At 52.3% G+C, this 25,716-nt stretch overlaps 2 protein-coding genes across 8 annotated transcripts in view; both read right to left on the minus strand.

Moving 5' to 3' along the window:
• Positions 1-2,883: 2,883 nt before the first annotated feature.
• Positions 2,884-22,583, minus strand: KCNIP2 (potassium voltage-gated channel interacting protein 2). Of its 5 annotated transcripts, XM_045878671.3 has the most exons (10): positions 20,693-22,583; positions 7,744-7,839; positions 6,787-6,885; positions 6,004-6,128; positions 5,554-5,623; positions 5,313-5,383; positions 5,074-5,181; positions 4,784-4,888; positions 4,584-4,646; positions 2,884-4,263 (listed from the first exon to the last, which is right to left on the minus strand). In XM_045878671.3, exons 1-10 carry the CDS (start codon positions 20,763-20,765, stop codon positions 4,216-4,218), a joined length of 858 nt encoding a protein of 285 aa, XP_045734627.1. In that variant the 5' UTR covers positions 20,766-22,583; the 3' UTR covers positions 2,884-4,215. The 5 variants fall into 5 exon arrangements, with proteins under 5 accessions (XP_045734627.1, XP_064451273.1, XP_045734629.1 ...); XM_064595203.1 differs by lacking the exons at positions 6,787-6,885; positions 7,744-7,839; XM_045878673.3 differs by lacking the exons at positions 6,787-6,885; positions 7,744-7,839; positions 20,693-22,583 and adding an exon at positions 17,091-20,670.
• A 128-nt stretch (positions 22,584-22,711) lies between these two features.
• ARMH3 (armadillo like helical domain containing 3) overlaps positions 22,712-25,716 on the minus strand; it is a 181,025-nt gene continuing 178,020 nt past the window's right edge. For all 3 annotated transcript variants that reach the window (XM_064595201.1, XM_045878674.3, XM_064595200.1), the window contains one exon: positions 22,712-24,398. In XM_064595201.1, coding sequence (XP_064451271.1) covers positions 24,306-24,398 — 93 coding nt within the window. In that variant the 3' untranslated portion in view covers positions 22,712-24,305. The remainder of the gene's footprint in view (positions 24,399-25,716) is intronic.

Below are 25,716 nucleotides of genomic sequence, written 5' to 3' on the forward strand. Positions count from 1 at the left end.
AATTCTTTTTTTTTTTTTTAAAGATTTTATTTATTTATTTGACAGAGAGAGACACAGCGAGAGAGGGAACACAAGCAGGGGGAGTGGGAGAGGGAGAAGCAGGCTTCCCGTGGAGCAGGGAGCCCGATGCAGGGCTCGATCCCAGGACCCCGGGATCATGACCTGAGCTGAAGGCAGACGCTTAACGACTGAGCCACCCAGGCGCCCCACAGTTTAAATTCTGATTAGAGAAACATACAATAATAAATTCATTACATACACAGTGTCTCAGTTTGTAATAAGTGCCATGAAGGGAGGAAATCAAGTAATGTGATAAAGAGTAACCACAGCAAGGAAGGGCTACTTCAGATGAAAAATAACTAGGAATCTGTGAGTGAACCATGATAATGGCTTGGCCTAGGAAAGAGCAGTGGAGACAGGCAGTGCACCTTTGGTGGTGGAATTGTGACTGATTAAAGTAGTAGAGGGAGGGGGTGCCTACCTGGCACAGTTGGTAGAGCCTGGGAATCATGAGTGCAAGCCCCATGTTAGGCATAGAGATTACTTAAAATATAATAATAAAAAAATAAAGGAGTAGAGGGAGAGAAAAAAATGAAGACTACTAAAGACCTGAGCAACCAGGTAGATGGTGTCATTTATTAAGATGGAAACACCGAAAAAGGAGGAATCAAAACTCCATTTTGAACATGTTAAGTTTTTCTCTCTCTGTCAAATAATATCTAATTTTTTAATATTATTTGAAGGAGAGACACAGCGAGAGAGGGAACACAAGCAGCGCGAGTGGGAGAGGGAGAAGCAGGCTTCCCGACAAGCAGGGATCCCGATGTGGGGCTCGATCCCAGGACCCTAGGATCATGACCTGAGCCAAAGGCAGACACTTAACGACTGAGCCACGCAGGCGCCCCTAAAAATTTTTTTAAAATGGGGCACCTGGGTGGCTCAGTCGGTGCTTGTGTTCTCTTTCTCTCTCAAATAAATAAATAAAAACCTTTTTAAAAAAATGAACGTTAAGTTTGACCATTACAGGTCCACATGAATATGTCAAATAGGCAATTGGATATATGGGTTTTGAAGCTCAGAAGAGAATTCTGAGGATATAAATTTAGGAATCCCTTACATATAGATGGCATTTAGAGCCATGGGACTGGATGTGATTCGGAGAAGGGACTCAGGTCTGAGCTATGGGGCTCAACGTTTAGAATTCCAGTTGAAAAGGATGAGTCTCCAAGCAGGTGCGGAGAAGCAGTGGCCAGAAAGGTAAGAGGAAAACCAGGAGAGTATGAAATACCAGAAGGCATGAAAAGAGTGTTTTGAGAAGGAGCAGTTGACAACGTTCAGAATCCAACCAGTGGCCAGAAAAAAATTATCAGAATGCCAACCTGCTGTTTTTTTCTGGATCCCATTTGTGTTCCCTGGTTCTGGGACACTTCTCACCTCACTCAGCCTCAGACTTCAACTTCCCTTAAACTTGAATCTACCCTAAAACATAGAGACCATCTCCATACCTGAGATACATACACACAATCACCATGCTCATTCATCCAATCATACAATTATATAATTATTGAATACCTATTATATGCTAGGCCTCAAGGATAGGATGGTGGGGGTGGGGGCAAGAAACCTAGTCCAGGCATTCAGGGAGCCCTCAGGAGCTTATGGTGTATCAAAGAAGATAATCACTCAAATAAATATATAGTGACAAACGGAGAAGTGCCACAAAGGACAAGTAGAGGGTACCATGAGAGCCTGTCACAGTGCCAATTGTTTAGACTCTGCATGATATGCATAGCATCCATCTTTCACTCACAAATCTTCACTATGTCCCAAGGCAACCTGGACAGAGACTTGGGAGACCGGGTCTAGTCTCAATCCTCCTATAAACTCACTAGGTGACCTTGAGCAGGTCCTCTCCCCTCTTTGGGGCTGTTTCCTTTTATGTACAATGGAAGGCTGAGAGAAAAGACTAGACCACAGGTTCTTAACTTCAGGTCCATGACCGGGCTTCAGGGATACAAAAATATAGGGACAGTGGGCCCATAACTTCCATCAGATCCTTTAGAGGGGCTGTGACCCAAAGAAATCCTATGGAGCAGATAGTTGTGTGATAATGTGAGCAGGAAACACAGATGACAAAATGATGGCTTGTGAAAGTAAGTTTTTCTCTCTTGGACACCATACTCCTCCGTTGACCTTGTCAATGTGTACAGTGATGGAAGAGAAGGCCTGATTCCCCCTTCTATGGATGGTGAAGCTTAGTCACCATATAATGGTGCCCTAGAGAAAGGATGGGATGAACCTACCACTGGTGGCCCCTCTCCAGAAACAGCACAAAGAAAGGCAGCCATTCCACATAGGAAGTCTCTATTACCCTTTGTGTCACTTGCTCCATGGTGCCTCGGTCCACCCCATCTGATCCCTCATCATTCTTGGCTGGAGTATAGACACAAACTATGTCCATATTGGAGGCAAGGTTGGGATGTTTACACAAAGGAACTTTCTTTAGAAACTAAAGGGAATCCCCCCTCCAAAGAAAGCACTTTGAGGTTAACTAAGATGTCTGTAAATTAGAAATTTTTGATTCAACTTGTAAGAATGTCTAGCCAAAAGACAGCTGGTTTGGCATAATCTTTGGGATATTAACACCCTGTCTCTCATCTCCTCTAAGGATGTGGGAGAGAGATTCACATGGGGACCTCTCTGAGGTCAGGTAGGTTTCCAACCCTTCCAGAACCTGTGTCTCAATCTCCTGCCAAGGGTTGGCTATGCTATGAAAAAGAGAGGCACTTTCTTTGGAATCTAAAAGGCTACTGTAGGTACAGGAATTAGTGTTGTGAGGTATGTGTGGAGCAGGAGGGACAAAAAGGCAGAGACAGCAGCCTGTGCATAGCCATTGTGTTTTATTGGATTGGTGTATTTTTTTATTTTACAAAATATACAGAGGAGCCAAAAATGCAAAGCAGTCAACAGTGTTCTGATGGGAAAGGGGGCTCCCTCGGGGCCCTTCCCCTCAGATCCTGACTGACTGGGAGGGTGAGCTAAATGGAACGAGCAGGTATATTAAAGGGTGGCAGCATGGCAAGAGTGGTCCCTGCCTTCTAGGTGTGTACGGGGGCATCTCTGGGTAGACTGAATAGAGCAAAAGAAGACCCTAAGTAGGAATTGAGGAGACTATGTGGGGGGTTGGAATAGAGCCTGGGTAGATCAAAGATTCTAGTGAATGCCCCCCCTCACAGGGTTCAGATGCTATGCCTGCCTCCCTCCTTCCCCTTTCTTCTAAGGCATCCACTGGATGGTCCCTGACTCACTCCATGCCTCCAAGTCTAGAAGAAATGGCAAATAAAAACTTAAGTTGTAGCCTTCAGACAGGGTAGCCTGAAACTTTGGCAGGTATCAGCTGGGACATCTCCCACCCATATTCCCCTGCTGCTGCCACCACCCACACAAACAGGAAGGAAGGAGAGGAAGGAATTCCAGGCATGAGCCAGACATCAGGATCCCAGGCTCTCCTGGAATACTGAGGAGAGTATGGAAATTTCTGGGGCATTTCGAAGGAGACAGAGTCTTCTGAAGGGCCTGGAACCCAAATTCTGATAGCCTGGGGGTGGTAGACCTATGGAGCTCAGAGCTATAGTCTGGCATGCCTGAGCTGTCACTGACAATCTCCAGGCCTTTCTGCACTCTACCCCAGCCACCTATGACCTAACCACCTGGCTCAGGCCTAAGATTTCTCCCTCTCCATTCTTGTCCCTCCTCCTATAAGGCTCTCAAAGGCCCTGGTCTGAAAGGCCAGTCAGTGCCATAGACAGAACAGACTCTCTGAGAAGGAAATCTTAGAGGAAATGCATATGAGGTCAGGGATAGGGAAAGCACCATAGCCGGAGACATTCTGTCTAGTGTTGTAGTTTCTAGAGTGGGGATGGACGGTGGAGACCATTTATTTCCTATAGCGGGGGTACCCTCAGCACTGAGTGTCAGGCAGGAAGGGGGTGGGAGCTGTTGGGAGTTGGGAACACCCCACAGATACACTCTGCCCATGCCCTGGCCCCTTTAGCTCCAGCAATCTGGACCACTGAATCCCCAGACTCTTAGATTCCTACAGCCCCCAGGGCCCAGCTAGGATGAGGACAGACCTGGGAAGAGAAGGGTGAGTTCCACCTGGACTAGGGCTAGAGTATAGTCCCCCCAGGACAACTGACCCCCTTTCCTGGGGAGCTAGATGACATTGTCAAAGAGCTGCATGGACCTCATGATGTTCTCGTCCTGTAGCCATGGTGGGGGAGAGGCAGATTGGAGAGAGAGAGAGAGAAATAAAAAAGAGCTTAGCAGGGACACAGAGAGGGACATTCACCTGAAATGGGGACATTCAGAGACAGAGAGAGGCGGCAAGGAAGGAGACACCCAGAGAGATCTGAAGTAGGGAAGGGACAGGCCTCCCCGAGTTGTGGAGGAACAGGACAAGTTCCTGTTGGGAGTATGGGCAAGTTAGGGAGACGATACTCTGCCCAAAGGAGCTTTCTCCTACATCACTGAATTGGACCCTGAGTCCAGATCATGGAAATGTGGAGGGCAGGGGTCTGTACCTTTTGGCAAGACTCAATGAATTCCTCAATGGTCACCACGCCATCCTTGTTCCTGTCCATCTTCTGCAAAAAGGTAGTCAGGTAGAGAGAACAGGAGGGATGACAGGAGAGAGGCAGGCAGAATTCAGGTAAGTTCCCTGCCAGGACCTTGCCTCCTTCCCTTCACTCCAGGACCCTCCAGCCTACCCAGTCCCAGGCACCTGGAAGAAGCTCTCCACGTGCTCCCTTGGGGCCTCCTCTCGGAGTGCAGGATAAGTATACTTGCCCATCATGTCATAGATGGATTTCATGATATCAAGCATTTCCTGTTAGGCCAAGAAAGAAAAGGATCCTTCCTCAGAGCCTCCAGCCTCCAAATCAGGAGGCCTAGAGCCTAGGGCAGACCTCACCCCTTGCTGGTGAAGCATGCATGGGTCACATTTTCCTCCTTAGGGCCCTATGCACCTCCCCCCACACATAAAAGCTCTCCAACTCTTCAGTTGCTCCACACCTCCTTGGTGATGCAGCCATCTTTGTTAAGGTCATACAAGTTGAAGGCCCAGTTTAGTCTGTCGTCTATGGTTCCCCGAAGAATCACCGACAAACCAGCCACAAAGTCCTGGGAAGGAGACAAGGGGGAACTGTATTTTCAGATACCCTTTACCCAATCCCCAATATGGGTTTGGCTTGTGGATCCTGGCCCTGAAGCCCCAAGAAGCAGGCCTCCCTGACCCACCTCCTCCAGCTCACCTCAAAACTGACAGAGCCATCATGGTTGGTGTCAAAGGCATTGAAGAGAAAAGTGGCATATGTGCTGGAGTCTGTAGGATAAGCGTAGATAAGTTTGGCTTCCAGACGGGAGAGGACTTCCTACTTCTATGGGGTTCCCCGAACCCCTCTTATTACTTGGCATTCCCAGCCCCTCCAGAACCCTCTCCCCAACTCAGCCTAGAGATGGACAGCTGCTTCCTCTCAGGCCTTGTCCTCTCACCTCCTTGAGGAAAGAACTGAGAGTAAATCTGCTTGAAGTTCTCCTCATTGACAATTCCACTGGGACATTCCTGGGAGGTAGGAGGAAAGTTAGAAACCAGATGGAGTGCAGAAACAAAACCCCCTTCTACTAACCACCACCTACTCCATGCCAGAGGCTCCCAGAGAAGGAAAAGCTTCCTGTCTTCGGGGGGCTCACCATGCAGTTCTTTTAAGGAGAGCAAGACTTCTCAGTGCACAAGTTTAAAAAAATGGAACTAACCAGCAGGCCAGTCTACAGGCTCCACCTTGCCTCAAATTGGCAGGAGCCTCGGGCTAGAAGTTTGGTCTCTGGGGAAGAGGGGTCCCTCCTCCTCCCCTTCCCTCTCATATTCCTCAAGCATCCAGGCCAATCTTAGAAGTCCGAGATAGGCCCGGCCCCTCACCCAGTTTGGCCTTGCTTTGCACTCACATTCTTGAAGCCCCGGTACAGGACTTGCAATTCCTTGCGTGTGAACTTGGTTTGCTCCTGCAGCTGCTCCAGACCCTCTGGCCGGTGACACACCGTGGACAGTTCAAACTCATCCTCCACGCTGTCTGCAGGGGGGCAGTGTGGGGAGGGGGGAACAGCCGCGCCTCAGGCCCGGCCTCCACGAACCCTCTTCAAAACCACCGACCCACCCATCCTCCCCATCTCCAACACCAGAGACCAGCCTGCCAGTTCCTTGGACCCCGGTCTGAGGATATCAAGGCAAGGAGAAGACGCTGGTCGGCTTCCAGGTCTATCAGGTGGCTGGGCCCATGGGCAGGCCTGGCCCTGGAGCCAGGGGTCCGACTCATCGCTGGCCCCCGGGCCCTTGGCCCTCGTTGAAGGGGAAGGCCCCCAGCCCCATCTTCATCCCGGGAAGGGAGGAGTAGAAAGAATAGGTTCAAGAGGAAGCGTCTGAGGGTCCAGGCTCCGGGCCTTCCCTGACCCACTCAGGTCCGCCCAGCCCCACACTTGCCCCGCCCAGATCCTTCTCTCCAGCCAATCCCCGCCTATCCCAGCCATGCTCGAGCCATGCCCCGCCCAGCTCCAGCCAAGCCCATCCAGACCCCACCCCTATCCTGCTCCCAGTAAACCTTAGCTAAGGCTTCATCCCTTGGCCCCATCTCAGTCCTGCCCCAGGCTCCCAACATCCAGTCCCCAGGCAAGTGCCCCCACCCCACGCTCCCGAAGGCCCCCGTCCCCGCCCCCACCAGGACAGTAAGTCACCTGGGTCCAGCGGGCGGGGTCTGTGGGGGCGGAGGGAAGCTGGGACTGCTAATGCTGAAGGGAGCGAACTGTCACCGAGAAAGTGGAAGACCCGGCCAACTGCAGACACACACCTCGCCCCTCACACGCAACAGCAAATCTCACAGACCTGCGTGTTACAATGCACACACACCCAGCCCCACGCGCAGAGGCACAAATAATGAACGAGCACAGACACACACGAAACAGACCCCCCCCCCACATGCTTTTGGGCTCACGCCTGTCATTTTCCCGAATCTACCCCCATGTGGGACCCAGTGGAATCAAACACAATGACACTCTCCAATAACTACAAAATGGGTCTCTGTGGCTTGCAAAATTCAGTATGATCCTATGGGGAGGGCAAGGCCCAATTGAGGAAACAGGCCTGGAGACAAAGTGAGGCCCCTCAACTCGGGCCCGGCTGGGACTAGAAAACCCAAGTGTCCTGCATCTGGAGGAAGACGGGATCCATCGTAGGCACCTGCATCCATCCAGTCAGGGCAGGGACGACATGCATCTCCAGGCCCAAAACATTCCCCAGGACAAAGCGGGCGGCCACAGTCGCAGACACTAAGCCACGCACAGACCTCACAGCAGACTGGTCTTGCTCGGCCACATTGGCCGTACCCACATAGTCTCAGGCCTCAGCCCTGCCACACTGGCCACGCCCAAACACCGGGGCTCACTCATTTTGCTGAGCCGTGACGCCCACAGACACTTGGGCCCCGCCCCCAAACTGGCCACGCCCCACATTCCGCTTGCTCCTGGCACTGAAGCTAGGCCCTCCCCACACTGGCACCTACCGGCGCCCACCCACCCCCACCGGTCACGCGCGCGCACGCACACGCACACACACACGCAGGCCCGCTTCTGTCACACTGGCCACACCCCGACACACACGGGCCCCGCCCCCGGAAGCACAGGAGAGGCACTTGCTTTCACTGACTGAGGGCAGGGCCTGGGGCCCGCAGCAAGGCAGCAGCTTGAGGAACCGCTGCTTCAGCGCTTTTTTAGTGGGCCCTGGAGGGTGGCCTGGGAAGAGAGAAGACCCCAGGAAGGCACATTAACCTCTACTATCCCTCCGTTCCCCTCCCCACCATCACAAATCAACCCTGAGGGGAAGGGGTGTTGGGAGAGGACTGGAAGAGAATGGTGAGAATAGCTGGGGCTGGGCGAGGGCAGCCCAGTGGGTTTCACAGGCATAAAAAGTCCACTCAGGCATCTTGTATAATGGGACGCAGTTGGGGACAGTGAGGCCACCAAGGGGAGGTGGCACTGGCCTCAGTGCCTGCTGACCCAGTGCCCTTGGCTCCGGTGCTATAGCTGGACGTCTGAGGGTGACATCCAACCCAAGGACTGCCTGGGTAGGAACACCTCTCTGTCTCTGTCTCTCTCTCTCTCTCTCTCACGCACACAGTGACAAGCGTGTACAGTGACACACAGAATGATAAATCACAGTGATGGATGCCATACAAGGACAGCTTGATACCCAGCAACTCACTCAAACCCAATGGCCTAATCAAGCAGGCCCAACACATGCACACACACGCAGGCACACACACACTTTGACATAGAATTCCTTGATACAAACATACAAATGTCGCCTAGGAAAAACGACACACACACATGAGGACCCACATAGGCCATCTTACATGCAGCATGATCAAACCATACAAAAGCACATGGGACATCATGACACGGTGTGTTAAGCACACTATAATATACTGTGACCCTATAACATTATGACACATATCAAGGTCACCACGACACATACCCATATCATATTGTGACTTAGGTGCCCAGTTACCTAAGACTGCACATCACCAACAGAACCCATGTTTGTTCTGCCCACCTTTCCTTCCTAGAACCCCTCATCCCAGAGCACCTGGAATCTCCCTACCAGTGGAACAAAGTTCCTCATCAGCTAACTCACCCACCCTAAAAGTGTGCCCCCTCTCATGTTTTTGAAGGTGACATGATAGCAAACTTTGAAGCAATAACAGACCTTGGAGATGAGTATTTTTTGTAATGTGGGGCTATCCAGAGCCACTGACCACAGCTCCCCTCACTTCCCCTTATTTACACCTGTGTCCTACAGCTCTAATTGCATCCCAGGGAGGGCTCTGCGTTGGTGTGCCTGTCTCCCGCAGCACCCACCTCCAGACTCCAGGACCAGAGTCCACAGGGCCCTAGCACGCTGATCAGTCCATTCCTGGAGGGGCCCAACTTCCTTGGGTTGTAGGTTACTAGGGCATCCCAGCTCCCACGCAGGCCCCGCCCCCCCCACCAGGCTCCACCCTTCAGGACCCGGCCCTACTCCCAGGAGGTAAGTGCTTAAAGTCAACGCCTCCCCCTCCGATACTTCCTTTCTTCCCCTCCCCCCGCAGAGCTATGGAGAGGTAGGAGGGAGACCATGGACCGAGCAGGGGATCGATGGCGGCCTGGCCCCCAGCCCAGGGCTCCATTAGCCCCGACTCTGGTTTCCCGAAGCCGGATTGCGTCTGGGGCCTCCGGTGGTGTGGTCGCAGCTGGACTGGGAAGGGCGGGGGGAGGGGGACGGCACCGCCGCCTCTCCCAACCTCCCGGTCTTCACACTTCCCCCCCTTCCCTGGTCCCCTCCCTGCTCCCAGGACTCCGTTTCCTCTAGGCTCCTCTGAAAGGTGGGAAGGGAAAGGGCTGCCTTCAGCCTACAGAACACCTGGGTTTCCTGGATGACCCCTTTTCCCACCAAACAGTCTAAAGGGCATGGCACGGCACGTCAGAGCCAAATGGACTTCATCGTTTCAGGATTGGATGAACCCTAGTTCATCTAGGACCAACCTGCTACCCACCCCACTCTGATAAATGCAGCAGAGGATGGAAGGTAAGTTGGGGGTTTCCTGCTCTTACTGAACCCTAGAGCAGGCAATTCATTGGCCCTTCATCTTGTCTCCAGAGCCACTTTCAGTTCTCCCCGGTGTCTACCCTATAACCCTCCTATCACCGTTCTTGCCTATTTTCCTGTCCCTGGTGGAACTAGAGAATAGCTGTGCTATGGAGCTGCACAGTTCTTGGTGTGAAGAGGAAGGAGAGGCCAAATCTCTCAGGGGAGGCAGAACATGCTCCCCTCTGTATCTCCAATATCACTCTCTCCACTCAACTTTGGGGTGATGTGGAGAAGTGATTTCTCATTTCCAATGCCCAGGACCTGGAGATCCTGAGACAAACTGGGAGGGCAAGGGGGCCTGGGAAGCAAGGTCCCTGATCTGTTCTACCCCTCACCCTCCTGCCAGAGCTGATCTATAAATGTCTCATTCACAGTGTTCCCACTTGTGTCCCTCCTGAACCCACCCCCATCCCAAGCCTTGAGTATGGAGCTGGTATTTCCTCAGGGAACTCTGGGAACAGCCACACACACAATCCAGTACCCAAAGGGGCCCAGCCACACAACCTGTCCCCCTCAGGCAGTCATATTCACCATCTCACAAAGCCACATACCCTTTCCTTCTGACACATTAAATCACATCCCTGTCACATACAAAGGCTCACCCAGTCACACACTTTGTCCTTTTTCACACAGATGAACACATGGTCACACCCCTGTATCTCTACACCTGCAAGGATGGAAGTGTGGAAAGTCACACACGTCTTCAGAGCCACGGTGGGCCCCTGGCCCCAAAGGGACCCCCCCGAAGTCTGGTGTTAATCTCAGGATCCCTGGAACCTCCTTCCTCTACTCCTGATAGCCCTGCCTGTTTCCAGACCTCTCCTCATGTCCCCGATAGATACCCCTCATCTCCATACCCCAGTTCTCCCATGCTGTGCCCCTCATCACCCCCCCCAAAACACCCTGGCCCCTGGCCCTCTCTCTTCACCTCCCTCAGACACCCAACCCCCAGATTCCCTCCTCACCTCCCCTAGAAGCCCCTCCCCCAGTCCCACTCCTTGAATTTCCCTCTTTAGCTCTCTCAGATGTCCTGTTCCCCTCCACACCTCCCCCAGAAGCCCTGTCCCATCACTAACATGTTTACCCCTGCCCCCAGTCATAAAAGCAGAGTGACGCCCTCCCCAGCGCTGCGGGCGGTTGCTCCTCCAGTCAGCAGCCCAGACCCAGCCAGACACCTGGGTTACCTTCCAAGGAGACAGGCTCAAAAAGGCCAAACTGCTCCAGGACCTTGACAAACAGGGCGAGGACCACAAGCACAGCAACCATCTCCAGCCCTTCCAGGTTCATCGTGGGCCTGGGGCATGGCCCCCACCAGCTGAGGCTCAGACACACTGGCAGCCCTCCTCACACCACCTCCCCCTCAGGCTCCCCAGCCCGTGTAGGGACCGCCTGCAGCCTCCCTCCCCCTCTCCCTCCCAGCATCTCCTCCCTCCCCTGCCCCCTCACCCCGCCTCTGCCCTACATGCCTCCCAGCCACGGCCTCTTCCTCTTTACGGGGCCAGTTCAGCCTACAGACTGGCATCTCAGGAGCCCTTGGCGAGAAGGATATGGGCCAGAACAGGCCAGGCCAGAGGAGGAAGGCAGTGACCTGCCTCTGTCCCTGAGGATAGCTTCCCCCAGACACCTTGTGGCTACTCTGCCAAAGGGAGGGGGCAGAGGGAGGAGCTATGCTGAGGGAGAGGGCAGGGAAGGGCAGTGTATGTGTGTGTATGAGGGAAACTATGAGCTGCACATGTATAAGTAATAGATGTATGTGGCAGGGGCGCCTGGGTGGCTCAGTTGGTTAAGCGACTGCCTTCGGCTCAGGTCATGATCCTGGAGTCCCGGGATCGAGTCCCGCATCGGGCTCCCTGCTCGGCAGGGAGTCTGCTTCTCCCTCTGACTCTCCCCCCTCTCATGTGCTCTCTCTCATTCTCTCTCTCAAATAAATAAATAAAATCTTTAAAAAAAAAATAGATGTATGTGGCAGAATATAAGTGTTTTCTTGTGTGCATTTCTGTGTCTGACTGTAGGGAGAGTAGGTGTTTCTCCTCTTATGTGTGTTTACACATGGTTTACACATGATCGTGTGTTGTCTATTAGGTGTGTGTCTTGTCTATATGGGTAAGTGACCTGGCTGTCCATGGTATGTGTGTGTGCGTGCCCTGGAGTATTTGAGTGTGTATAGGGTATGAGGGGTACGTGTTTAGCAGGGCTGTGGGTGTGGGTCTGAAGACTGATAGTACAGATGTGTCCTATATTAGGAGTATGGGTCTACAGTGATTGTGTAATTGTATCTGCGTGGAGCTGTATGAGAATATAAGCCGGGGGAAGGCAGTGACCTCTCCAGCCAGGAGGACACCGCCAACATCGATCGTGGTTGCCATGGAGACTGTGAGGTGGGAAGCACTCTCTTTCCACAGGCCACAGATGGGGAAACTGAGGCCCAAGGGAAGGAGGATTAGGTCCAATAGCCTGGGCAGGAACAAGGCTGCTTAGCCTTATCATGACCCCCTGGGGAGAGGACTTATTGCAGCTACCTCTGGGCCCCACAGATTCAAATTCCTTGGGAGAGAAGAGAGTGAGCTCCTCCCTTCCTCTCAGCCAGGATCTGCCAAAGCCTTGCCTGCTCCTTGAAAACTGTTACGGAGCTGATGGAGAAGCCCAGAGGAGGAGGGAAATCTGAACCCTCCAAGGAAACCACCTACCCTCACCCCCTGGAGCATTCCCGGAGCCCCTCCCCCATCTTCCCTGCTCTCTGTCAGTGGTGGTGGTGGTGGTGGTGGTGTGTATGTGCCTGTGTGGGTGTGCGTGTTTGTAGGGGTGGGTGGGGGACGGCTCGCAGAGCCAGTGAGCCTCTGAACTACGGCCGGTGCTGGCAAACACTGACTGAGCACACACTGTGTGTTAGGTAACACACGCTGTGTGCTTACGGACATGATCAGGGTTTTTTTAATTTTTAATTTAAATTCAATTTAGTTAACATATAGTGTATTATTAGTTTCAGGGGTAGAATTTAGTGATTCATCAGTTGCATATAACACCCAATGCGCATTACATCACGTGCCCTTCTATCACATTTTTTTAAAGATTTTATTTTTTAAAATTTTATTTATTTATTTATTTAAGATTTTATTTATTTATTTGACAGAGAGAGAGCACAAGTAGGCAGAGCAGCAGGCAGAGGGAGAGGGAGAAGCAGGCTCTCCGCCGAGCAGGGAGCCCGACGTGGGGCTCGACCCCAGGACCCTGGGATCATGACCTGAGCCAAAGGCAGATGCTTAATGACTGAGCCACCCAGGTGCCTCTAAGATTTTATTTTTTAACTAATCCCTACACCCAACGTGGGGCTCGAACCTACAACCCCGAGACCAAGGGTCACATGTTCTTCCAACTGAGCCCTACAGGTGCCCCCAGACATGATCACATTTAATTTTCATAATAAACCTATGAAGGAAGTATCGTTACCTCCACATTACAGCTGGTAAGACTAAGGCAAAAGGAAGTTAAGAAAATCACCAAGATCAGTAAGAGTCAGAGCCTCAGTTTTAACCCAGTTTGACGCTGAGCCTGTGCTCTAAATCGTCACACTACACTGGCTCCCTTCTTAGCCAGCTTGCCCACTCAGGAGGCCCAGTTTAGGGGGACTGACCCCAGAGGGAGCCCTCTCCCTTGTCCAGCTCTGGGGTGAGTGTGTCTCACCTCCAGCGGTGGGGTGAAAGTCCGGATGGGACTGTCCCTACGACTTCATTTGAAGTTCACTGATCTGCAGTTCTACATGGCCACCACTGGGGGTCAGGCGTCCATCTCATACCTTATTTTACCCCTTCATCATCCCCCACCCCACAACATCTGTGGAAAGTGTGGAAAGCATGGGAAGAAGGGTATGCCACAGGCTGGCTTGGTCCTCTGCTTGCCCCTCCACCCTCCTCCAGGAAGAAGTCAATCTAGGGACTGTTTTTGGCTTCTCACTCCTTAGAGGTTACAGATTTACAGATGCAACCAGCAAATATCTCCCTATCACTGTCCAAATTCCATACCTGGCATTTAATTCCCCCTACCCTCATCAGCAGATTCCTTTCTTTCCAGCCACTTTGGCCTCCTCACTGTCCCCCAAACACGTCAAACTCGGTGCTATCTCTGTGCCTTTGCTCCTGCTATGAATGCCTTCCTTTCTGTTCTCCTTCTGTTCTCTAGTTCTTACCTGACAGGACCTCCAGTCCTCAGCAGGCTCCCAACTACCTGAATTTCTAGTGAACTCAATGTTGGGCCTTCAAAACTTAGCACTGAATTCTGTAATGTTATTAAGTGGGAATAGTAAAAGGAGGCAGCATAGCATGGTAGGGAATAGTGTGGGCCAGAGGGCCAGATTCCCTGGATTCAAATCCTGGTTTTGTCAGTTGCCATTAACTGGGCAAGTTCTTAACCTCTGTGTGCCTGTTTGCCACCTCATATGGTTGCTGGGAGGAGTAAATGAATTAATACATGGAAAGCTGTTAGAATAACTCCTGGCACAGAGTAACTGTGAAGTGTTTGCACATTATTAATAACATAACATCTTCCCCCTTACATTTCTATAACTCTTAATTAACAAAGCATTTCCACAAACATTGTTATCCTGATGGCTTCTCATGACAACCTTATGAGGTAGGTAGACTGAATAGTATTGTGCCCATTTCACTGATGAGGTAAACGAGGGCCATAGAGATAAAGAGACTTGCTTGAGGTCACCTAGCTAAGATGAGAGGATGCATATTTGAACCCAGATCTTTCTGGATCAGTCCTGTTTCCTCAACTAGATTCCAAGCTCCTAAAGGGCAAAGATGTTTAAAAATTGGACTTATATAAACTGAATGCCAGGCTCTGTGGAACAAAGGTGAACTAAACAGGGTTCTGGCTTCCATTGGGTAGGGAGAGACAGCCCACTGAGAGAACTATAAGGCTTCTATTCATTCAAAAAATATTTGTTATGTGCCTACTATGTGGTAGGAACTGTTCTGTGCAGGCCATGAAATGAGCTATAAAAGCTCATTTAACTGTAAAAGCTCTCTAACTGGGAGGCCAGGGAAAACTTGGAGAGGGTATTTCTTGAGCTGGTTCTTAAAAGATGGCTAAATGTCAACAGTGTCCCTTAACAAAGGGGTCCACATTTATTGAGCACATTTTGTGTCCTGGACACTTTACATATATCATCTCACTTAGTCCTCATAATAAACCTGAGAGGTAGGGTCTATTACTCCTGTGTTTACAGCTGACATGGTCAGAGTGAGTAGTAGTATACCAATTTTGCAGACGAAAGAATTGAGGCTCAGGGAAGTGATTTTCCCAAGATAGCACAGATGGAGAAGGATGGATCAAGACTTAAACCAGGACCAAAGATCTGCCAGCCTGTCCTTCCAATGTGTGTGGGGTCAAGGAACCTTGGATGACTGTAGCTTAGTTTGTGTTGGGAGAGCCGTAAGTGATAAGACCAAAATGGCTCAGATTCCATAGAGCCTTGAACGCCAAGCCAGACTATCTGGAATGAAAGAGGCAGCACAGTCACATCTTCTGGTTCTCTGCTGCTGATTCACAGATAGATTGACAGCCTTGTAGGCTGTTGCCCTGTCCCTGGACCCTCCTCTTCTGTCTCTCACCCTCACCCTCAACATTCAGAGATCTTGACCCAGCCTCACAGGGACTCGGGGTTCTTAATCAACCAGGGCCCTGGTGGGAAGGTCTGTAAGTGAAAGAGTGAGTTGTTTTCCAGACTCTCCTTCCTCCCCACTGAGAGACCTTTCAAGTCCTAGGGCCCAAAGAGAAACTTGCCCAGATCTGTCCTTAAGCATCCCTGTGTCACTTAGCTCTTCACCCAAGGGAATGAAGTCTTAATGGAAGCACTTCAGGCAGAGTGAGGGCTCAAGGGAACACTATCTTGAAGCATTAGGTGGGCCCTCCTTCGGCCCCTCAAATCTCACTGCAGAGATACTCCTAACATTTAGTTGTTTATCTCTCACAGTTCAAACCTGGAATAATACTGCCTTATGAGGGGACCCACCCTATGTAGCTGTACCACTTTCATCAGTCCTTGACCCCTCAGTGAAGACCCCAGCCAGTGAAGACCCCAGAGCTCTTCTCTCAGCTCCCCAGCCCCATTCCATCCCCAGCCAGGCCAGAAGACACGGCAGCCCCCAGCTGCATTAGGTGATTAATGAACTCCCTAGGCTTTGGGGCTATTTTGGGGCCTGGAAGTCATTCCTGTTATGATTGAGAGCTAGCCCTGCCGGGCTCCAGCCATCTGTCACTGGAGACAGGTCCAAGCAGGGGGCTTGAGGGACGCATGCTCCCCAAGAGACTGCCAAGCATGGCTCTAGCTCAGCCCCAACTCCCCTCCTTCTGGGGACACATGGCAAGGAGAGGCCTCCAGAGGCTCAAGAGGTTACCACGGAGAGAGCCAGAGAACTACAGATCCCAGAATGCCACGGGGCTAGGTGGTTTTGGTCTCTCCAGGCCGGGTGGAGAGGTGATGCTAGGTTCTGTGGGCCTTGCCCAGGCTGCCCTGAGTCAACCCAGGCGGAGGTGTGCGTAAATTTCAGAAGTACCATGATATGATATCCACAATCCACATGTCATAAATTCGACACATCCCACACCAAGGTACAATCTTGTGAAGACTACACAACTCAGTGTGACTCAGGAACCCTCAACCCAACTCTAAAGCATAGAACCCCAGGTACATGCAGTTTCAGTGTCACAGAATCCCAAAGATAGGCAACCCCGAGGATGCACAGACCCAGTGATTACAACCTGAGTGATGTATAACCCTGTTCGTACAGACTCCCAGAGATAGACAAAATGGTGACATAGAATCCTTATGCCACGCAAGTCTATTCATCCCATCATTCATGAACTCACTAGCTGAGTTTATGTTGGTCCTGTCCCACCTCAGGACTTTTCCCTTCTGGACACTGACCCCAAGCATCTTAAGATCCCATTAAACTAAGCAATTTAGTAAAGGGTTGTGCCTTTTCCCTGTTCTGCTGCAAGCTTCCTCCTCTTATTTTTGCAAGGGGCCTTGCCCCTTACATCCACCTGCTTAAGGCCCCCTCCTCTATCCTCAGTGAGAAGCCCTGCCTCCTCCTCCACCATTTGAGGGACCATGATGCCCCCTATCCTCTCCTCTTTGAAGACCCCTATCCTCCACCTTCACTATAAGAAACCCTATCCCCAGTTCCACTCTGTCAGGGAGCTTGCCCTTTAAACCCTTTCCTTTGAGGGATCCTGCTCCCTCCATCTCTGTGAGGGGCCCTTCCCCTCCCCACCTCTGTAAGGTTCTTATCCCACCTCACTCACTTTTTGAAGGGTCCAGCCCCTTCCTCCCTTCCTCCCTTCCTCATACCTGGCGACAGCGACCCAGTCACCAGCTGGTAGAGGGATCTCGCTGCCTGCCCTAATGGGCTCCGGCACCTGCGGGGGCATCGGTTCATGGTTCTGCTGAGAGCACACTGGCGAAGCTCCGCCCCCAAGGCCCGGGGAGGTCGGGTCTCCGCCCCCACTCCAGTGGGCCCTGCATGGGCGGCGCGGGAGGGCCGGACGGGCAGGACCAGAATCTTCCGCTCGCTCTCTCCTCTGGGCTGCAAGGGAGAAAACGTACCCTGGCCCCGTCATCTGAAGCACCCGTCCTCAAAGTTCCTAGACTGGGCGGGGTGGGGGAGGGGAGGACGGACTCTCTCACAGCCTTCTTTGGGAATGTTTTCTGGATTTCTAGTGGGGAGGGGAGGCACCTACGGGTTGTGAAAAAGGAGCTGGCGGAGGGGATAATGAACCTTACTCTTTATTGCCCCGCTGCAGCCCTTCCTTCTCTGCCTGTCGCACACCTCCTCCTCCCAATTTGGCATGGAGAAGCCATGGGGGGTAAGAGGACATAGTCGTCATGGCAACGTCCCACACTTCCATACTTCCTAAACCAATGGGAGAGAGCAAGAGGAAGGAGGAGGAGCTGCACATTGTAGTGGGGTGGCAAAAGAGGCTGTTCCAAATCCCTTTCTCTCATAACTTTCGGTTTTGTGTCCCTCTGTCTTGCTCCAGTGGGTTCACATTCTCCCATCATATGCTGACTGCCAGCCAAATGCATGAAGGAAAAGCTCTCCTCCCCTCAGTCCCAGCCCCGACCCTTTCCAGGACTCCTATCAGGCTGTACCCAAAGTAAACCCTTTCAGGACCCACTGACGGCTTCAAACTGCCGGGACAGCCTACAGGAGAGACATAGTTCCACTCCTCCGACCGGGATCCTGTATTTTTGGCTAAAAATCCTACATTTATGATTTAGGCGAGAGTCACCTCCAAACTCCATGCAAATTTTGCCCCTTGATTTGGAGGCGACATCCCCATTTGGAATCAGCTCCGTAAGCATGGCTGCTCTAAGACCACATGGGGGCGCCCTAGACTGGGGAAACGATATTTACGAGCAGAGGGACCCGAGTTCAGGCCTTGGCCAGCCAGATCCCAACTCTCTCCTCATCTTCCCCCAGCTTCCGGCTTGGACAGGACTGCCACTGATTGCTGCTTTTTCCCACCACGCCATACTTCCAAGTAGCCCTACCAGGCTTGGAAGACCAGAGGGGGTAGATCTGGGCGGGGTGGGGCTCAGATTCTCCCCACCCCCCACCATAAAAAAAAAAAAATCTCCCCCAGCTTTGAGTCTGGAGGAGTGGGGGAGGAAAATGATCGGGTGTATACCCAGGATGCCTTGATGACTTAAGGACTCCCTCCCTGTCAATCTAATGGACCAGAATGACGGAAGCCAAAGACCACCCCCATGTCCATCCCAGGAATCCCGCCTGCACAGGGAAGGAACTTTGGGAACTAGGAAGGCATGGCAGTACATCCGTCCAGAAGGCTCTTCAGCACCTCGGACAACGACTCCCCTTCGGGCTTCAACTCCGACGTCTCCAGGCACCCAGCACCTTATCGCCTTATCAGGGGGAGTCCCAACCACAATTGTCTCCTGCTGTAAGATAAGCCCTCCTTCGAAAGGAGAGCTCCTGGTAGTGCTATTTCTACTTTCCAAGTCGTGTGTGGAGCTATCTACAGTGGGGATGCTGATGATGAACACCATTCCTGACACTTGTCAACATTTGACCTATTTCCCTTGGGAGGCAGACAGGCAAGACGTAGTATTCTCCATTTTAGAGATGAGAAAAGTGAGACCCAGAGAGCAAAAGTAATAGAAAGCTCATTCCTGCACCTTGCAACACAAGTACTTCCCCACCTTCACCCAGTCTCTCTTTCAAATAGCCAAGTGGGGAGGGGATGGTTCCACTAAAGGGGAGAATCAATTAAAGCAGGAAGCAAACACTGACTAATGTGGTGCTCATGAGTGCCTTGGGGCCTTAAACTCCCAAGGATCCTGGGTTGGTGAGAACACAGGTCAAGGCAGAGCTGGACCTTTGGATTCCATCACAGTTTGAACCACATCTAGGTCACATCTGGGGCCTGCTTGAGCCAAAGGGCTCTCCCTTCTGGGAGTCTCGGCATAGGAACTAGGACTTTCCCAGGGTCAATGAGTAGGGGATACCCTTTCTCAAGCATCTCAGTTAGATCCTAGTTCTCTTCCCCATCCTAGAGACTTAACCTCACTCCCCTCAGGACAGACAAGGATCATGGGCTCCCCCCACCTGCCCAACTTGTTTCAGAGACAGGAGAGAGTTTCCCTCCGCCCATTCATTGTTGGAGTTCCTGGGCAGGCTGCACAATGAGACAGAAAACACACATGGAAATGTATACAAGGTGACACAGTCACCCACACAAACACGTAGGTCTGCCTACCAAACCCAGGAATATGTGAGGGCGCAGATGTACTCCATACTGTGGGAGACAGAGCACGCCTGGGCAGCAAAGTAGTTTGGGAAGGTCACACGGCACCTTCCAGGCCAAGAGCTTCTATCTCTGGGTCTGGAGGGGAAGCAAGAGGGAATGTTTTCCTTCAGATTGGATGAAGTTCTGAGAGGGTTGTTGAGGGTTAAAGGAGCTTCAGTTGAAAGAATGATATCTCAGTACTTTCTTGGGGGCAGGGGGCAACGACCCAAACACTAACCAAAGCCTCCCCATAAGGGCCAGGTGCTGGTGCTGTTCAGGGAGCCAGGCTGGGCAGACACTAGAGTCCCTCCTTGAGTCTACCTGGGCTATTTGTGGAAAACATAGGGAAGCAGTGGTGTGCGGTAAAGGCCCCCTTCTACACCAGGAAACCAGAGAGGAAGCAAGGGTAAGACGAGTCACAGACACTCACAGAACCCCCTGCAGACCTTGCCACATGAAAGTACACAATCAGCATGAACCGCCAATATAATCTGCATAGTCTCACAATCACAAAACAATACAATCTGCTTTAACAAATGCTTGCCCCAGGAGGGCCACAGTCATTAAAGTCTTACAAAGACACATACCCCCATAAAGTGAAGCCCTGACACATTCGGATTGTCACATGCCACCGCATACAGAATCACACACTCAAAGCACAGAGTTGCACATACAACAGAGACACATGGTCAAAACAACTTCATTAGTACAACAGAGTCCTACACAACCTCAAACATCTGACAAGATCATACAGTTGCACAGCCAACAAAATCACACTCACCCTATCACCAAGCCTAGGGCACATGGCAACCGGCTGAGGGAGGCGCACACACATATACACACAGACACACACAAAGAATGACAGGCGCTCACGCACGTAACACCTCCCACTCCAGACACTCTCCTAGCTTTGTGTCACACACGCCCACACCTGCTGCCTCTCCCCACCTGCGCGCCTGTCTCCCCCACCCCCCACGGGACCCAAGGCTTTGCACCCCGGTGTCCTGCCGCCCGGAACAGCCTGGAGGGGGCCTGGGAATAGGGTAGAGTGTGAGTAAGGGCCTGGCCAGGGTCAGATAGGCTTAAGGGTCTGCGGGGATGGAATCTACACTCCCTCCCGCGACCCTTGAGCCCCTGACTCACCTGTGAGCTGGTCATAGGATCCGTCCAGGTCTCGGGAATCGGACAAACTCTCCTTTCGGCCTTGGCCCCGCATGGCCCCCGGCGCCCCCGTCCCGTCCCGCCTGGGCCGTGGGAGGGGGCGCCGGGTGGCCAAGATAGGGCGCTCACACGGCGCCCCCTGGCGGCGTTGCACGCTGTCTGAGCCGGGGCTGAGTCTGGGATGGACTGGGGTCCCGCCGGGGGTCCTGGGGCAGAAGCCGGAGGCTTGGGCAGTAGGTGAGCGCAGAGCCGGAGGCAGAGCGGAGCTAAGCACGGAGCCAGAGCCAAGCCGCCTCTCTCCTCCCGCCCCCTCCCCGCGGCTGTCACCGCCGCCTCCCCCCTTTGGCGCTGCCGGGATTGGCTCCCCCTACCCCCCGCCCCCTCCTCTTTGCAGCTCGGGGGAGGAACCCGGTGAAAGGGTGAGCTGGGAAGTGCGGGGAGGGAGACTGGTTCTCCAGCAACACTACCCCCTAAACCTGAAGCCATGGGTCCTGGCGGTGGAGGAGGGAGCAGGGCCAGAAAAGACCCACTGTGAGGAAACCGTGCCCCCCCACCCCAACTCTTAGGCACTCCTTCTCCCACCATCAGCACCAGCCAGGGTAAGTCTGTGTGTCCTGTTCAGGTCAGTCTCCATGTCAACCCCTATCTTCTCTATTGTTCTCCTCCCATGTACGGGTCTCTGTGGCTCCCCGCCAGTGCCCACCCTGCTAGGAGGGGGTTAGGGATGCAGAGCAACGATCAGCCCAGCCTCTAACAGGCTCATCTCAGGCCAGTGGACTACAGTTTTCTCTTCTCTCAGAAAGACTCCAACTCTCAGCCACTGCAAGATCCGTCTCTGGGCTACATTCACTCTGATGGTACCTTCTTCCCTGATCTAATGACCCCCATTGGCCCACCAGGAAGAAAAGGAAAAGAGTGAACCAGGTGTTTTTCAAGACTTCATTCTTTTGTTCCTTTTTCCCTTTCAACTTTCCTGCCCTTCTCTCTTGTGACCTGCCCTGTCCTAGATTCCTTCTGTTTTCCAGAAGATTTGGGGAGTCACTGAATGGTGTGGGGGATCCAGGTGAGGATACAGAGTGGTAAGAAATGCTTTTGTTATGAGGCCCCCTTCCCCTGGATTAGCTCCTTTTCTGAAGCCAAGGGCTATCACTGAGCTGGGCTGCCTCCAGCTCTCCCAGGAATGGCTATTGAGTGACTGAGCCTACTTGTCTGACCTTCCCCAGGCTCTTCACTGGACTACTAGAACAAGAGCCCCCAACCCGCCAGAAGGAAGGCGGGGGGGGGGGGGGGCGGGGAACAGTGTCTGGTGGGTCTGGATGATGTGGTGGCAATGTCCCATGTGATCCTCTTGCCTGCCCAACTGCTCCTCTGGAGGAGTGACCTGCTGAGACTGAAAGCTTCAGCTAAAGTGACCCCAGCACATTTAATGTCTTCAATTGGATTTAATTTCCAAGCACTTGATTCAATTAACTCAGCAGGAATTGTGGTAGGAGTTCAGGCATGAGACGGGGACAAGCAGCTAAAAGGATTCTCTCTGGGAGCAATGCCCTGCTCCTGGCTCTCCCCTGGCTCTGGAGGGTTCTCCACAGACCTGGCATAGACATTGGGGCATGGACAGAGCATGGGCAGCCCCTTTAGGGGGTGAATTCTAGATGATGATGGGGTTCCTGTTCAGAGTTCTTAGAACAGATATATGTAAATGGGCCAAGAGATGGACTTTTACAATGGAGGGCAAGGAGTCCTTTGCCTCTGCTTCATGTCCTTGTTCATTTCATAGGAAAGGAGACCATAAGCAGCAAAGGCAAGGGAGGCTATACCTCTCTGAGCCTAACTGGCTTCCACTAGGGCCAGGAGACTTAGGAGGAGAGTGAGGGTAGGCAGGGGTCCCCCAGGCAGACGGGACCAGCACCTGGGAGATTACCTTAACTCTGTCTTTGAGAAATGAGGTCAGAGTAACAGAGATGAAGAAAAGCAAACGAACAAAAGACACTAAAAAGACCGTACCATACAAATCAATTTTTAATAACTTCAACTTGCCACCAGCTTCCAGCTCCAGCTCCTCCGGGGTTTATAACTGTGGAGAACACTACATGCCCCAGGCTGAGCTACGCCATCTAGCGATCAGATGACTCAGCCCCTGATCTCTCAGAAATCTGCGTCTATGTACGGCCGCGGGCTGGTGGGTTCTCTGGAACTCGTGCGTATCTGCTCCATGTTGGAGCCACAACTCCGGTTCCCAGGGAAGGCAAGTACCCTAAAGCGCTTTGAGGCTAAGTAGGAATAGCAGTCAGGGAGGTCCCAGACCTGCTCTCACTGCTGGTTTCCTGCACTTACTCCCAGAGTCTTCTTGTGCTGCTTGTTCCCTGCCAGCCTAAGGGCTTTAGAAAGTGCTTTAGAAGGGGGGAATCTCAGAGCAGCTACTCTGAAAGCAGCCAAGGGGTAGGGAAAGCCTACAGTAGTCCAATGGAGGCTGTCCAGAGGAGGAATCATGGGCCAACTTCCCAAAGGCCAGAAGACTCGCCTGTGACCCCACCCTGAATATGGGCAGACAGAATGGCCTCTCCATGATGCTCACCTGGCCCCTTTCAGATGGAGGGCACCCTGCCCCCAGCAGGTTCTCTCCCTTCCAGGCACCAGACCCCAGCAGGAACAGATTCCTCCCCAGAGGAAATTCTTAGGCAGGCTGGCTGTAAACAACAGCCGGGTGAGGGGGCGGAACAGTGGAGGGGAGCTCAGCAGAGGCAGGAGAGGCTCCCAGAGGAGAAGGTGATTGGGAAGGTGGGGAGGCTGCTGGAAAGGGAACCAGCAAAGTAGGCACCTGAGGGCTCCAGAAAACCTGTCAATGTTTATTTCACACACACACCCTAAAGACAGTTTAAACCAGACTGAAAATTAGAAGCTAACGTTGTGACCCTATAGTGCTGACCAATCAATGGGTTGGAAGGCAGGGGAAGCTAACAGGTACTCCTGGTGCCAAGAATCAAATCCAGAAATTGGTGGCCGGACAGCAGGGCATTGGGCAGATTCTAATCTCCAGTCTCCCAGATTTAGAAAGTAGAAAAAAGGTCCTCCATTCCTACCCTACCTTGAGCTGAGCTAAGGGTCCTAACAGAGTGCCTGCAGGGGAAGGGGACACAGATTTCAAGCCCAGCTCAGCCCCAGGCCCAAAGAAAGCAGAACTGGCTCCATCTACATTTGAGAGTCTGTTTTCAGAAGCCTTGGAGAACCACTGACTCTCAGGATGTTGGTATCATTCTAAGACTTCCCCCAACAGCCCCTGAAAATTAGTCAGCAGCCACAATTTGTAATCTCAATTGGAAATGTGAGGGGGTATCCAGGGAGCCCATGCTGGAAGTCCCCATATTCTTGAAGGCTTCTCCCTGTGCCCACCCAAACCCTCCCCAAATAAGATTATCCCTGGTTTGCCCCTCCTGGCCCTGCTGTCCAAGCTCCACTGAAGCACGGCCTTCACCGAGAGAACTCGGTATCTGTGTTATTCTCCAACCTTGGGGACAGCCCCTCTCCCCTCAGTCCCCCTGCAGCCCAGGAGCCTCATGGGTAAGGGCAGTCAGCAGCTGCTCAGATATGCGTGGCCTCAGGAGATAGTGGAGAACTCCTTGAGCAGGACTTCCTGGCTGAGTGTGTGGAAGGCCAGGTTTCTCCGGACGTTGGTGCTAATGGATCGAACCTGGGAAAAGGTTGGGGAAGGTGAGAGGGCATAGGCAGAGAGATAACAGAGGAGAGAGTTGGTTACACACAACAGAGGGCAGCGCCTGAGGGACAAAGCCAAGATGCAGTGCTACATGTTTCTCTCTTAGGAGATGAACCTTAACAGCTATCATTTCTGCAGGTAAATCAGCAAACAGTTACGTATAAGTGGAAGGAAAGAAGAGGGGCTGAGAGATAGAAACTTTAGTGGATGTGAGAAGAGCATCTGACCTGAAGAAGTAGAGGTAAGCACAGACAGGGAAGGAGGGTGAGCTCAGGCCTTTGTCTTTGCCTTGGCCATGCAGAGGGGGACTGGTCTGGTCAGTGGTCTGACAGAGGAGGAGAAAATGATGCCAGAGAATGCATTTCTGATCTTCTCACTCTGTTTATCTACTTTCCTGGGTTGGAAAGAACACCTAGAGATGCAGCCCCTGTCTGGCATAGATGGCAGGAGTACGATCCAAGGAGGCCAATGACCGGAAGCGGGTCATACAGCTTGTGAGCCCCAGGCTTGGAAGCAGGACCCAGGTTTAACTCCCAGTCCAGCACTCTTTCCATACCACAAAGAAGCCCCCCTGCTTTAGAGAAATGACTGGGGCATATCCCTGTGTGTGCCCACTGCTCCCCTCACGTGCTTTCTTCCCATAGACTGAGACCCTTGCAGGAAGGGTGCCCATATCAGTGGGGGAAAGGACCTGTGGAGAAGGAGTCAAAGGGCCAGACTTCTCTGAGTGGGTTCTAGGAGAAATCTATCGCACTCTTGAAGGAGCATCGTTCATGGGAAACAGAAGTGAATGGTGCATGAGAGACAAAGTGGGGGAAAAAGGAGAAAAAGCATGCGTATCTACCCTGGGCCTCAAAGACCAGGGAGCTTTCCTCCAATTTCTGCTTAGCTGTGGGAAATGTAATGAAGTCATTAGGCAGGAGGCAGAGGAAAGGGCAGCATGGCAACCAGCAGGCAGCTCAAGGCCATTAGCTCCAAGTCAGACCAGACCCTCTTTGCTCCCCTGTGTCAGAGGTATAGCTATAAGGAGAACTGAGTCAGGCGTGCCTAGTACCAAAGGGCCTGAGACAGAGCTCCCCTAACTCTCTCCTCCACAGTCTTTTCATCTCCAATGTCCTACTCTCTTTGTGAAATCTGCACCCCTAGTAAAACCCCCACATCAACTTCAGACTTGCCATGCACCCCATAAAGATGCTCGAATCTGCTCTCTTTATATAAATGGCTTCCCCCTGTTCCCAACTCACTCACTTGCAGAGCAGATCTTCCTCACCCTGGGCAAGTCCAAAATCTCAGG

The sequence above is a fragment of the Mirounga angustirostris genome, unplaced genomic scaffold, assembly GCF_029215605.1.
Source record: "Mirounga angustirostris isolate CCGP_5_RB_7025 unplaced genomic scaffold, mMirAng1.0.hap1 SCAF_6, whole genome shotgun sequence".
NCBI classification, from domain to species: domain Eukaryota; kingdom Metazoa; phylum Chordata; class Mammalia; order Carnivora; family Phocidae; genus Mirounga; species Mirounga angustirostris.

Bases quoted from the DNA above. Each gene is read 5' to 3' on its own strand.
- KCNIP2 (XM_045878671.3), bottom strand. From the start codon at position 20,765: ATGCGGGGCCAAGGCCGAAAGGAGAGTTTGTCCGATTCCCGAGACCTG. The intron at 7,840-20,692 runs GTGAGTCAGGGG...CTCTCTTCCCAG, and splicing joins ATCCTATGACCAGCTCACAG to GCCACCCTCCAGGGCCCACT. The intron at 5,624-6,003 runs GTGAGTGCAAAG...CCTACCTCCCAG, and splicing joins TGTACCGGGGCTTCAAGAAT to GAATGTCCCAGTGGAATTGT.